The 12,858-nt window shown below is 40.7% G+C and overlaps 1 protein-coding gene across 6 annotated transcripts in view; it reads right to left on the reverse strand.

Moving 5' to 3' along the window:
* The window catches only part of FAM13A (family with sequence similarity 13 member A), a 775,968-nt gene that overhangs the window by 60,225 nt on the left and 702,885 nt on the right, over positions 1-12,858 (reverse strand). For all 6 annotated transcript variants that reach the window (XM_053703428.1, XM_053703423.1, XM_053703425.1 and 3 more), the window contains 2 exons: positions 8,369-8,450; positions 7,048-7,259 (listed from right to left, as the gene is read on the reverse strand). In XM_053703428.1, coding sequence (XP_053559403.1) covers positions 7,048-7,259; positions 8,369-8,450 — 294 coding nt within the window. The remainder of the gene's footprint in view (positions 1-7,047; positions 7,260-8,368; positions 8,451-12,858) is intronic.

A 12,858-nucleotide genomic window follows, 5' to 3' on the forward strand; every position in this document is an offset into this window, starting at 1 on the left:
ATCCAAACCATCCTGAAGGAACTGTAAAATTCTAGGAATTCTAAAAGAATGCCAGGAGAATTTATGAGAAGAACATCATGAAATGTAAGTCTTCCAAACTCTATAATAAATCTTTCTAGAGACAGATTTACGAGCTTGTAACATAGTATTAATCACTGAGTCAGAGAAACCTCTATGACTTAGAACTAAGCGTTCAATTTCCATACCTTTAAATTTAATGATTTGAGATCCTGATGGAAAAACGGACCTTGAGATAGTAGGTCCGGCCGTAACGGAAGTGGCCAAGGCGGGCAACTGGACATCCGAACCAGATCCGCATACCAAAACCTGTGTGGCCATGCTGGAGCCACCAGCAACACAAAAGACTGTTCCATGATGATTTTGGAGATCACTCTTGGAAGGAGAACTAGAGGCGGGAAGATGTAAGCAGGATGATAAAACCAAGGAAGTGTCAGCGCATCCACTGCTTCCGCCTGAACATCCCTGGACCTGGACAGGTATCTGGGAAGTTTCTTGTTTAGATGAGAGGCCATGAGATCTATCTCTGGAAGCCCACACATCTGAACAATCTGAGAAAACACATCTGGATAGAGAGACCACTCCCCTGGATGTAAAGTCTGGCGGCTGAGATCATCCGCCTCCCAATCGTCTACACCTGGGATATGCACCGCAGAGATTAGACAGGAGCTGGATTCCGCCCAGGCAAGTATCCAAGATACTTCTTTCATAGCTTGGGGACTGTGAGTGCCACCCTGATGATTGACATAAGCCACAGTTGTGATATTGTCGGTCTGAAAACAAATGAACGGTTCTCTCTTTAGCAGAGGCCAGAACTGAAGAGCCCTGAGAATTGCACGGAGTTCTAAAATATTTATTGGTAATCTCGCCTCTTGAGATTTCCAAACCCCTTGTGCTGTCAGAGATCCCCAAACAGCTCCCCAACCTGAAAGACTCGCATCTGTTGAGATCACAGTCCAGGTTGGGCGAACAAAAGAAGCCCCTTAAACCAAACGATGGTGATCTATCCACCATGTCAGAGAGTGTCGTACATTGGGATTCAAGGATATTAATTGTGATATCTTTGTATAATCCCTGCACCATTGATTCAGCATAGAAAGCTGTAGAGGTCTCATGTGAAAACGAGCAAAGGGGATCGCGTCTGATGCTGCAGTCATGAGACCTAAAACTTACATGCACATAGCCACTGAAGGGAATGACTGAGACTGAAGGAGCCGGCATGCTGTGACCAATTTTAAATGTCTCTTGTCTGTTAGAGACAGAGTCATGGACACTGAATCTATCTGGAAGCCTAAAAAGGTGACCCTTGTCTGAGGAATCAAGAAACTTTTTGGTAAATTGATCCTCCAACCATGTTTCCGAAGAAACAACACTAGTTGATTCGTGTGAGATTCTGCAGTATGTAAAGACTGAGCTAGTACCAAGATATCGTCCAAATAAGGAAACACCGCAATACCCTGTTCTCTGATTACAGATAGTAGGGCACCCAGAACCTTTGAAAAGATTCTTGTAGCTGTTGCTAGGCCAAATGGAAGAGCAACAAATTGGTAATGCTTGTCTAGAAAAGAGAATCTCAGAAACTGAAAGTGTTCTGGATGAATCGGAATATGAAGGTATGCATCCTGCAAGTCTATTGTGGACATATAATGTCCTCGCTGAACAAAAGGCAGAATAGTCCTTATAGTCACCCCATCTTGAAAGTTGGTACTCTTACATAACGATTCAAAAATTTTTAGAACCAGAACTGGTCTGAATAAATTTTCTTTCTTTGGTACAATGAATAGGTTTGAATAAAACCCCAAACCCTGTTCCTGAGGAGGAACTGGCATGATTACCCCTGAAGACTCCAGGTCTGAAACACACTTCAGAAAAGCCTGAGCTTTTACTGGATTTACAGGGATGCGTGAGAGAAAAAAAATCTTCTCACAGGAGGTCTTACTCTGAATCCTATTCAATACCCTTGAGAGACAATGCTCTGAATCCAATGATTTTGGTCAGATTTTATCCAAAAATCCTTGAAAAATCTTAATCTGCCCCCTACCAGCTGAGCTGGCATGAGGGCCGCACCTTCATGCGGATTTAGGGGCTGACTTTGGTTTCCTAAATGGCTTGGATTTTTTCCAATTTGAGGAAGGCTTCCAATTGGAAGCAGATTCCTTGGGGGGAGGATTGAGTTTTTGTTCCTTATTCTGACGAAAGGAACTAAAACGGTTAGAAGCCTTAGATTTACCCTTAGGTTTTTTATCCTGACGCAAAAAAACTCCTTTTCCCCCAGTGATAGTTGAAATAATAGAATCCAACTGAGAACCAAATAAATTATTACCTTGGAAAGAAAGAGATAGTAATCTAGATTTAGATGTCATATCAGCATTCCAAGATTTAAGCCACAAAGCTCTTCTAGCTAAAACAGCTAAAGACATGGATCTAACATCAATTTTGATAATATCAAAAATGGCATCACAAATAAAATGATTAGCATGTTGCAGTAAGCGAACAACGCTAGATATGTCAGAATCCAATTCGTGTTGCGCTAAATTTTCCAACCAGAAAGTTGATGCAGCCGCAACATCAGCCAAAGAAATAGCAGGTCTGAGAAGATGACCTGAATATAAATAGGCCTTCCTTAGATAAGATTCAAGCTTCCTATCTAAAGGATACTTAAAGGAAGTGCTATCTTCCATAGGAATAGTGGTACGTTTAGCAAGAGTAGAAATCTTAGCACAAACTTACTTCACCACCTCCATAGGAGGCAAAGTTTGTAAAACTGAATTGTGGGTGTGGCGAGGGGTGTATTTAGAGGCATTTTGAGGTTTGGGAAACTTTGCCCCTCCTGGTAGGATTGTATATCCCATATGTCACTAGCTCATGGACTCTTGCCAATTACATGAAAGAAATATGTATGAACAGCTACACTTGCTAAGCAATGCTTAGCTGGACGCCATTGCAGCCATTACGATATACACAATGTGACTGATGTCTTGCTAAGTTTGATGTTAATACTTTATCAACGGTATTTTATATAGTTAATTTTTAACAGTGTCTCTATATTATTTCTGAATTTGTTTGCATTACGAGTCTTTTTGCCGTTTAAAAAACTAATCGGGTATTAAGGAAATACCCTCCCTTAACATGTTTCGCCGACTTTCTTTTGAAAAAGCCGAGATCAAGTCGGCGAAACATGTTTCAGGAATGGGAAACAATGCAAATGCTAAAATTGGCAAAAAAGCAAATAGCATAGCCCTCTGAGCATAAAGAAGGCAAGGAGCATATAGGAAGTGGGGTAAAATAAAATAAAAAAATATGGCGCCAAGTGTTTACCTGCCTGAGGAAACAGCGTGGTTAGCGCTGAGAAACGCGTAGCGTGTTTGTACTGATCCCACTTGTAGATTTTACTATCTGTAACTGTTTTTATTATATTTTTTATAAAGCCTTTTTTTTTTTCTTTATCTGGAGTCTCCCGTGCATCATTTGTTTTAAGAAGCACCCATTGGAACAGAGAATCAACTTCACTTATATGTGCACTGGGCCACTTTAATATACCCAGTATGCTTTATTAGCACGATTGTGTGCATCCTATATTGTGAGTATCCATTTGTTGGGAACGGCTTATGGGGTTCTGATACATAATTGCTCTGCACTAGGAGTCTCCCTCTTATCCCTTTCCTTTTTCCCCACTACAGAATCCGACTTTGATTCCAGGTGGAGCTGCCCTGGGATTTGGTACACTTAAGTTCCCAGAATATTCGCCTAGGCATTATCTTTGCCATCATACTCTGAGTATTATTTCACCGTATGAGAACTGTGTTTGTCTGGGTTGTATTGTCTACACTAGGAGGCGCTCTCTCTCTTTTTTTGTATGGCGCCAAGTATGACACACGACGCAAAAGCAAGTTGAATTTTTTTTTGGGCGCCAACAAAAATCCGGAAATGACGCAACTTGCGTCATAACAAACACAATTTTCACGACGTAATAAATAACAGCATTTTGCGCCCTTGCGAGCCAAATTTGCCCGCAAGTTTATCAAAAGAAAAAACAAGTCAAATTGGAAAGAAAAGGCTGTACCCCAGGTAAGACAAACTTCATAAAACATGATTCCCATAACGAAACTGCCAGACTGCAAAGGGAAATATACATAGACCTGACTCATGGCAAATATAAATAAAATACATATATTTAAAACTTTATAATAATACATAAAGCGCCAAACCATAGCTGAGAGTGTCTTAAATAATGATACATACTTACCGAAAGACACCCATCCACATATAGCAGATAGACAAACCAGTACTGAAAACTATCAGCAGAGGTAATGGTATATAAGAGTATATCGTCGATCTGAAAAGGGAGGTAAGAGATGAATCCCTACGACCGATAACAGAGAACCCTTGAAAAGATTACCCGCGAGGGAAACCATAAAATTAATCGGCGATACTCTCTTCACTTCCCTCTGACAAACACTGTACTCTGAGAGGAATTGGGCTTCAGAATGCTTAGAAGCAATCATAAAAATCAAGCACAAACCTACTTTACCAACTCCATAGGAGGCAAAGTTTGTAATTGGCATTTTGAGGTCAGGGAAACTTTGCCCCTCCTGGTAGGATTATATATCCCATAAGTTACTAGCTCATGGACTCTTGCCAATTAAATGAAACAAAGTAGCCATTCCACTTCAAAGCCAGGGATAACAAAGACCAAAACAATAAAGCTCAAAGCAAAAGCTAGCAAACCATTTAATGTATCTCTCAAAAATCTGCTAAAGTTGTAAATCTGTATAAAACAATATAGTTATAGGACCTGAATAAATAAGGTTTGGGACACAGCATAGTTCAGTTTTTAACAAACACAGCAGACTCTCTCTCAAAAATGCAAACTAAGATGAGAGCTATAAAAAAGTGTTGATATTCTTATCTGACTTCAACACGTCATCAGAATTCCAGGACTGTGCATTATACAGGATTACATTTTACATATCTCTGTAGTAGTTAATCCCCTTAATGTGTATATTTTAAAGTAACCTGAATGCAGATTAAATTCGTAACTTGCTTTTTCCTCAACAAAATAAAATTACAAAAAAACAATAGGGAAACACTTTCCCATATGTGCCAATCTTATTTATAAACTCTGATAAACATTAATAAGCAGGGTACCCTGCACCCCAATCCCCAAAATGTGCCAGCTTCACTGAACAGCAATATAGTGTCCTTTTTACACCTGCAGTGCAATGACAGAAGTAAAGGACGGAGACGATAGACAGACTATGAATAAGTAGTAAAATTAAGTCCTCCTTCAATACCATCTGCACCTTTGATATAGAGCTTTGCGGTTTACTTTTGCACTCCCAAACGTTATCGTTTACAACCCGCCATGTTTGCACATATAAATAACAGTGATTGGCTGCTACATGTGTATGCTGCTCCTAAGCCCTATCTAAGCTTTGGATTTAGCGTATTTGCATGGATAAAGACATAGGTAGGGGGAAACATTAGCGCAAAAACACATTTGAGTATTTTATCTTTGCATTAGTATGTCCTTTTATTGGTAAAATAGTATGGTTGTCTGACAACTCCTCATCTCAAGATTGGAACACACACGTCAATTTACAATTATATATGTTGATTACCTAAGTTTATATACGTACAAAAACAAAATGTTCGGTTAGATCGTTTTAGTATTGCACTATTGCTTGTATATAACTGTGTGTTTAACCTCTGCGAAGTCAGCTCCAGAGCAGCAATGAACTAATGAGAGCCGATGAACACATCTGGTGACCTAATGATAAGAGACCAATGTGTGTAGCCACCAATCAGCCACTATCTACCAATAGTGTAGGATATGTACATATTATTTTCAACAAAGGATACTGACAGAACAAAGTAAAAATTCAATAACACAGCATGTCATTTTAAAGACACTTAAATTGACTTTTATCTAAATCATTACTAAGAAGAGGGATAGAGAAAGTGAAGCATATAGGGCACACTTGGCGGGGCAAAAACCAATGCTATATTGATTGCGTGGTGTGTCGTTTGTTTATTAAAACTTAACTTTTATATCAATAATCATTTAAAAAAGAGAGTGGAAAATTCCACTAGTGAATATAAGAACAGACAAACAATCTTAAAATTGTGTCCGAGTGGTACTCGGTACACAAAAGGCTCCTCTCGGACACAATTTTAAGATTGTTTTGTCTGTTAGTAATAATTATATATTATTTGGCATAAGGCACTACCTATTGGAAACACCCAGGTTTGGTTTCTATAGGTCTAAGGGCTCAAACCCCTAGTCCCCCCCTCTCTCCCTAGAGGTCATAGGGAATCTATAACCCTTTTATCTAAATCACACAAATCTAATTTTGTCTTTCCAAACTTTTTAAGGTCCTGAAGTATCTTAAAGGGACATGACACCCACATTTTTTCTTTCATGATTTAGAAAGAGAATGCAATTTTAAACATCTTTCTAATTTACTTATATTATCTAATTTGTTTTATTCTCTTGATATTCTTTGCTGAAAAGCATATCTAGATATGCTCAGTAGCCGCTGATTGGTTGCTGCACATAGAAGCCTCGTGTGATTGGCTCACCATGTGCATTGCTTTTTCTTCAACTAAGGATATCTAAAAAATGAAGCAAAATAAATAATAGAAGTAAATGGTAATGTTGTTTAAATTTCTATTCTCTATCTGAATCATGAAAGAAAGATTTTGGGTTTAGTGGCCCTTTAACAGAGAAGAATATGTTAAAAGTATACTGTAAGGAAACTAGTATGCAGTATAAGATGGCTTTTAGAGTTTTGTACACTTTAAACTCTTTGTTTCTTCAGAAAAGCTCAGGAGTGCTCTACCACTCTTGCTCCACATCACCCACAGGAATACATAGGGATTCTGGTAAGCTCCATGAGAATGAAAAGAGTTTCTAGCTAAGGCTTTTTGGCTGAAGCTTTACATTGTTGGTAAGCATAATGGTCAAAAAGGAACAGACTGTACAAAAAAGGCCACTAAGAAGCCAGGATCTGTTTACAGAGCTAATACCTTAATATCTTCAGGTCGTGTAGCCTCAGTTCTTTTATCCTGAAGCTTCTTCTCGATAGAATCCAATGTAGTCTCTATAGATGGCTTCCCTAAAGCTTCCTGCTTCCGATCCTCCTCCCTCTCAAGCTGGGAGCCAAAGCTTTTTGGCAGTGTGTTGCTCCTCTGTCGCATCTGAGGAACTACATCCTCTTCAGACAGCTTGATTTTTGACTCTAAATGATAGAGAAGCAAAGTGTGATGAAAATAATAGTACTTGCAATAAAATATCCAGCATTTTTTTTTCCCCTTTCCCTTTACTGATCAGTTTATTACTAGATAAGTTCTAACTAATATTATTATGTTTGTGTCTTGAAACCATTTTTATCTTAAAATCTCATATTTCACTTTTACCCAGTATTCAAGTAATTAAAGGGGCAGTGTAGTGTAGTGTTCAGTTATGCATAATAAAACAGCTTTACAATATATTTTCATTGTTTACTTTGTCCCCATTTCACGTAATTTAGCTCTGAAATATGAGCTAACTTGAAATGCATCCTTCTGATTTCCCAATGCTAACTCTGCTACATATTTGTCTCCAATTGGCTTTATCAGATAACAACAGCAAAACAATGTACTTAATACAGTACTAACTTTATGACAGTGGCTAGCTTCGCTGTCAGTGGACTAAAGCCCAGATTGGTTCCTCCAAATAAGGCAAAAGGTGGGTGGAGTTTGGCTTTTGAGAAATAATTGCTTGTAAAAAGGATGTAAATTTGTTTTAAAAATGTTTAGACTTGGCTGATACGTTATTTTATAGTAACATAATAGAAATATCCTGTTATATCAAGGTGTTTGCTGATCATTAAAATAAAATAAATCATCTGATAACGAATAATGATATTTATATAAAAGGTAAGCAAATATAAACATGTATTCACTTAAAAACAGGGTGAAACATTGTGCAAGGTTATTTTTAACCCCTTCAGGACCAGCGGCAAGACCACACTATTTCCAGTGACCAGGAGGGAGGGTATTACAGCGTGCTATTATAAACATGGAAACCCTTAACAACCGGCGACGTGCATGGTACATCACAGTACTTAAAGAGTTAATTAGCATCTATGATCAATAATAATTACACAAGCAAGTCCTGTTTTAAAATTATTCCCAATATGAATCACTTGCATGCATTTATCTCTGACATAATCAGATTGACAGAAATAGGAGATACAAGAGAATAGTCCAACCAGAGCATACCACCCACCCTCGACATTACACTGGCACTAGATATGGTACCAAAATGGATTTCTAATTAACCTGAAATACTGTCAACTTCACATACCTTTTAGCTGCTTTCGAAACTTTGCAAGTTCATTCATCCATTTCAGAACCTCTGGATTTGTAGCCTTGTCTCGGTGAGAAGGCTAACAAGATAAGATTTGCAAGTCAGTAGTAATCCCATTCAGTAAATCTGATAATTTGGTGAGAAGTAACAATTAATGTTGATAATCTAAACCCAAAAATTGTATATGTTTTGACATAAAGACAAATAAATAAAAGGATTAGGGCAAAGTACCAAAAACAGAATTTATGCTTACCTGATAAATTACTTTCTCTTGCGGTGTATCCAGTCCACGGCTTCATCCTTTACTTGTGGGATATTCTCATTCCCTACAGGAAGTGGCAAAGAGAGCACTCCATATAGCTCCCCCTCTAGCTCCGCCCCCCAGTCATTCGAAATAAATGAAATAATTATTTACCTGACTTAATTGCCAGGGTGGGCCGTGGACTGGATACACCGCAAGAGAAAGTAATTTATCAGGTAAGCATAAATTCTGTTTTCTCTTGCAAGGTGTATCCAGTCCACGGCTTCATCCTTTACTTGTGGGATACCAATACCAAAGCTTTAGGACACGGATGAAGGGAGGGAACAAGACAGGTACCTTAAACGGAAGGCACCACTGCTTGCAAAACCTTTCTTCCAAAAATAGCCTCCGAAGAAGCAAAAGTATCGAATCTGTAAAATTTGGCAAAAGTATGCAGTGAAGACCAAGTCGCTGCCTTACAAATCTGTTCAACAGAAGCCTCATTCTTGAAAGCCCATGTGGAAGCCACAGCTCTGGTAGAATGAGTAGTAATTCGTTCAGGAGGCTGCTGGCCAGCAGTCTCGTAAGCCAACCTGATGATGCTTTTCAGCCAGAAGGAAAGGGAGGTAGCAGTCACTTTCTGACCTCTCCTCTTACCAGAATAAATGACAAACAATGATGATGTTTGTCTGAAGTCTTTAGTTGCTTGTAAATAGAATTTTAAAGCACGAACCACATCAAGATTGTGTAGCAGGCGTTCCTTCTTTGAGGATGGGTTAGGACACAGAGAAGGAACTATTATTTCATGGTTAATATTCTTGTTAGAAACAACCTTAGGAAGAAAACCAGGTTTGGTACGCAAAACAACCTTATCTGCGTGAAACACCAGGTAAGGTGAATCACACTGTAAAGCAGACAATTCTGAAACTCTTCGAGCAGAAGATATAGCTACCAAAAACAAAACTTTCCAAGATAATAACTTAATATCTATGGAATGTAAAGGTTCAAACGGAACCCCTTGAAGAACTGAAAGAACTAGATTAAGACTCCATGGCGGAGCCACAGGTTTATAAACAGGCTTGATTCTGACTAGAGCCTGAGCAAACGCTTGAACGTCTGGTACCTCTGCCAGACGCTTGTGTAAGAGAATAGACAGAGCAGATATCTGTCCCTTTAAGGAACTAGCTGACAATCCTTTCTCCAATCCTTCTTGGAGAAAAGACAATATTCTGGGAATCCTAATCTTACTCCATGAGTAACCCTTGGATTCACACCAACAAAGATATTTTCCCCATATTTTATGGTAGATTTTCCTAGTGACAGGCTTTCTAGCCTGAATCAGAGTATCTATAACTGACTCAGAGAAACCACGCTTTGATAGAACTAAGCGTTCAATCTCCAAGCAGTCAGACGCAGAGAAACTAGATTTGGATGCTTGAATGGACCCTGTATTAGAAGATCCTGCCTCAATGGCAGTGTCCATGGTGGAACAGATGACATGTCCACTAGGTCTGCATACCAAGTCCTGCGTGGCCACGCAGGCGCTATCATAATCACCGAAGCCTTCTCCTGCTTGATTCTGGCGACCAGACGAGGGAGAAGAGGAAACGGTGGAAAGACATAAGCCAGATTGAAGGACCAAGGCACTGCTAGAGCATCTATCAATACCGCCTTGGGGTCCCTGGACCTGGATCCGTAGAGAGGAAGTTTGGTGTTCTGACGGAACGCCATCAGATCCAATTCTGGAGTGCCCCATAGCTGAGTCAGCTGAGCAAAAACCTCCGGGTGGAGTTCCCACTCCCCTGGGTGAAAAGTCTGACGACTTAGAAAATCCGCTTCCCAGTTGTCCACTCCTGGGATGTGAATTGCTGAGAGATGGCAGCAGTGATCCTCCGCCCACCTGATTATTTTGGAGACTTCCTTCATCGCTAAGGAACTCTTCGCTCCCCCCTGATGATTGATGTAAGCTACAGTCGTGATGTTGTCCGACTGAAATCTGATGAATTTGGCCGAAGCTAGTTGAGGCCATGCCTGAAACGCATTGAATATCGCTCTCAATTCCAAAATGTTTATCGGGAGAAGAGATTCTTCCCGAGACCATAGGCCCTGAGCTTTCAGGGAGTCCCAGACTGCACCCCAGCCTAACAGACTGGCATTGGTCGTTACAATGATCCATTCTGGTCTGCGGAAACATGTTCCCTGAGACAGATGATCCTGAGACAACCACCAGAGAAGAGAATCTCTGGTCCTCTGGTCCAATTGTATCTGAGGAGACAAGTCTGCGTAATCCCCATTCCACTGTTTGAGCATGCACAGTTGCAGTGGTCTGAGATGAATTTGAGCAAAAGGGACTATGTCCATTGCCGCTACCATTAATCCGATTGCCTCCATGCACTGAGCTATAGATGGCTGAGGAGTGGAATGAAGTACTCGTCAAGTAGCTAAAAGCTTTAACCTTCTGACCTCCGTCAGAAATATTTTAATTTCTACCGAATCTATTAGTGTTCCCAGGAAGGGAACCCTTGTTAACGGGGACAGAGAACTCTTTTCTATGTTCACCTTCCACCCGTGAGACCTTAGAAAGGCCAGTACAATCTCTGTGTGAGCCTTGGCTCTGGGAAAAGACGACGCCTGAATTAGGATGTCTAGATAAGGCGCTACTGCTATGCCCCGCGGTCTTAGCACCGCCAGAAGGGAACCTAGCACCTTTGTGAAAATTCTGGGAGCAATGGCCAAACCGAAGGGAAGAGCCACGAACTGGTAATGCTTGTCCAGAAAAGCGAACCTGAGAAACTGGTGATGATCTTTGTGGATAGGGATATGTAGGTACGCATCCTTTAAATCCACGGTAGTCATATATTGACCTTCCTGGATCATTGGTAAGATTATTCGAATGGTCTCCATCTTGAATGATGGGACTCTGAGGAATTTGTTTAGAATTTTTAGATCCATGATTGGTCTGAAAGTTCCCTCTTTTTTGGGAACCACAAACAGGTTTGAGTAAAAGCCCTTCCTTGTTCTGCAATTGGAACTGAACATATCACTCCCATCGTGAGTAGATCTTCTACACAGCGTAAGAACGCCTCTTTCTTTGTCTGGTCTGAAGACAGACGAGAAATGTGAAACCTTCCCCTTGGAGGGGAGTCCTTGAATTCTAGAAGATATCCCTGGGTAACAATCTCTACTGCCCAGGGATCGTGAACATCTCTTGCCCAAGCCTGAGCGAGGAGAGAGAGTCTGCCCCCTACCAGATCCTGTCCCAGATCGGGGGCTACCCCTTAATGCTGTCTTGGTAGCAGCTGCAGGCTTTTTGGACTGTTTACCCTTGTTCCAGCCCTGGTAAGGCTTCCAGGTTGCCTTGGGCTGTGAAGCGTTACCCTCTTGCTTTGTAGCTGTAGAGGCTGAAGCCGGACCGCTCCTGAAGTTACGAAAGGAACGAAAATTAACTTTGTTTGTAGCCTTAAAGGGCTTTTACTGAGGAAGAGCATGGCCCTTTCCCCCGGTGATTTCTGAAATAATCTCTTTCAATTCTGGCCCGAAAAGGGTCTTCCCCTTGAAAGGGATATTTAACAATTTAGATTTTGACCACACATTGGCCGACCATGACTTGAGCCAAAGTGCTCTGCACGCCATAATGGCGAAACCTGAATTTTTTGCCGCTAACTTAGCTAATTGCAAGGCGGCATCCGTGATAAAAGAATTAGCCAGCTTTAGAGCCTTTATTCTATCCATAATTTCGTTGTATGAGGTCTCCATCTGGAGCGACTCCTCCAGCGCCTCAAACCAGAAAGCTGCTGCAGTAGTTACTGGAATAATGCAGGCAATAGGTTGGAGAAGGAAACCTTGTTGAACAAAAATTTTCTTAAGTAAACCTTCTAATTTTTTATCCATCGGACCTTTAAAAGCACAACTGTCTTCAATTGGTATGGTTGTGCGCTTAGCAAGAGAAGAAACAGCCCCCTCAACCTTAGGGACCGTCTGCTACGAGTCCCGCCTGGGGTCATTTATGGGGAACATTTTCTTAAAAATAGGGGGGGGGGGGACAAAAGGGACACCTGGTCTATCCCACTCCCTAGTAACAATATCCGCAACCCTTTTAGGGATCGGAAACGCATCAGTGTATACAGGGACCTCTAGGTACTTGTCCATTTTACACAATTTCTCTGGGAGCACCATAGGATCACAATCATCCAGAGTGGCTAATACCTCCCTAAGCAATACGCGGAGGTGTTCCAGTTTAAATTTA

Source organism: Bombina bombina, chromosome 2 (genome assembly GCF_027579735.1).
Source record: "Bombina bombina isolate aBomBom1 chromosome 2, aBomBom1.pri, whole genome shotgun sequence".
In the NCBI taxonomy this organism is placed as follows: domain Eukaryota; kingdom Metazoa; phylum Chordata; class Amphibia; order Anura; family Bombinatoridae; genus Bombina; species Bombina bombina.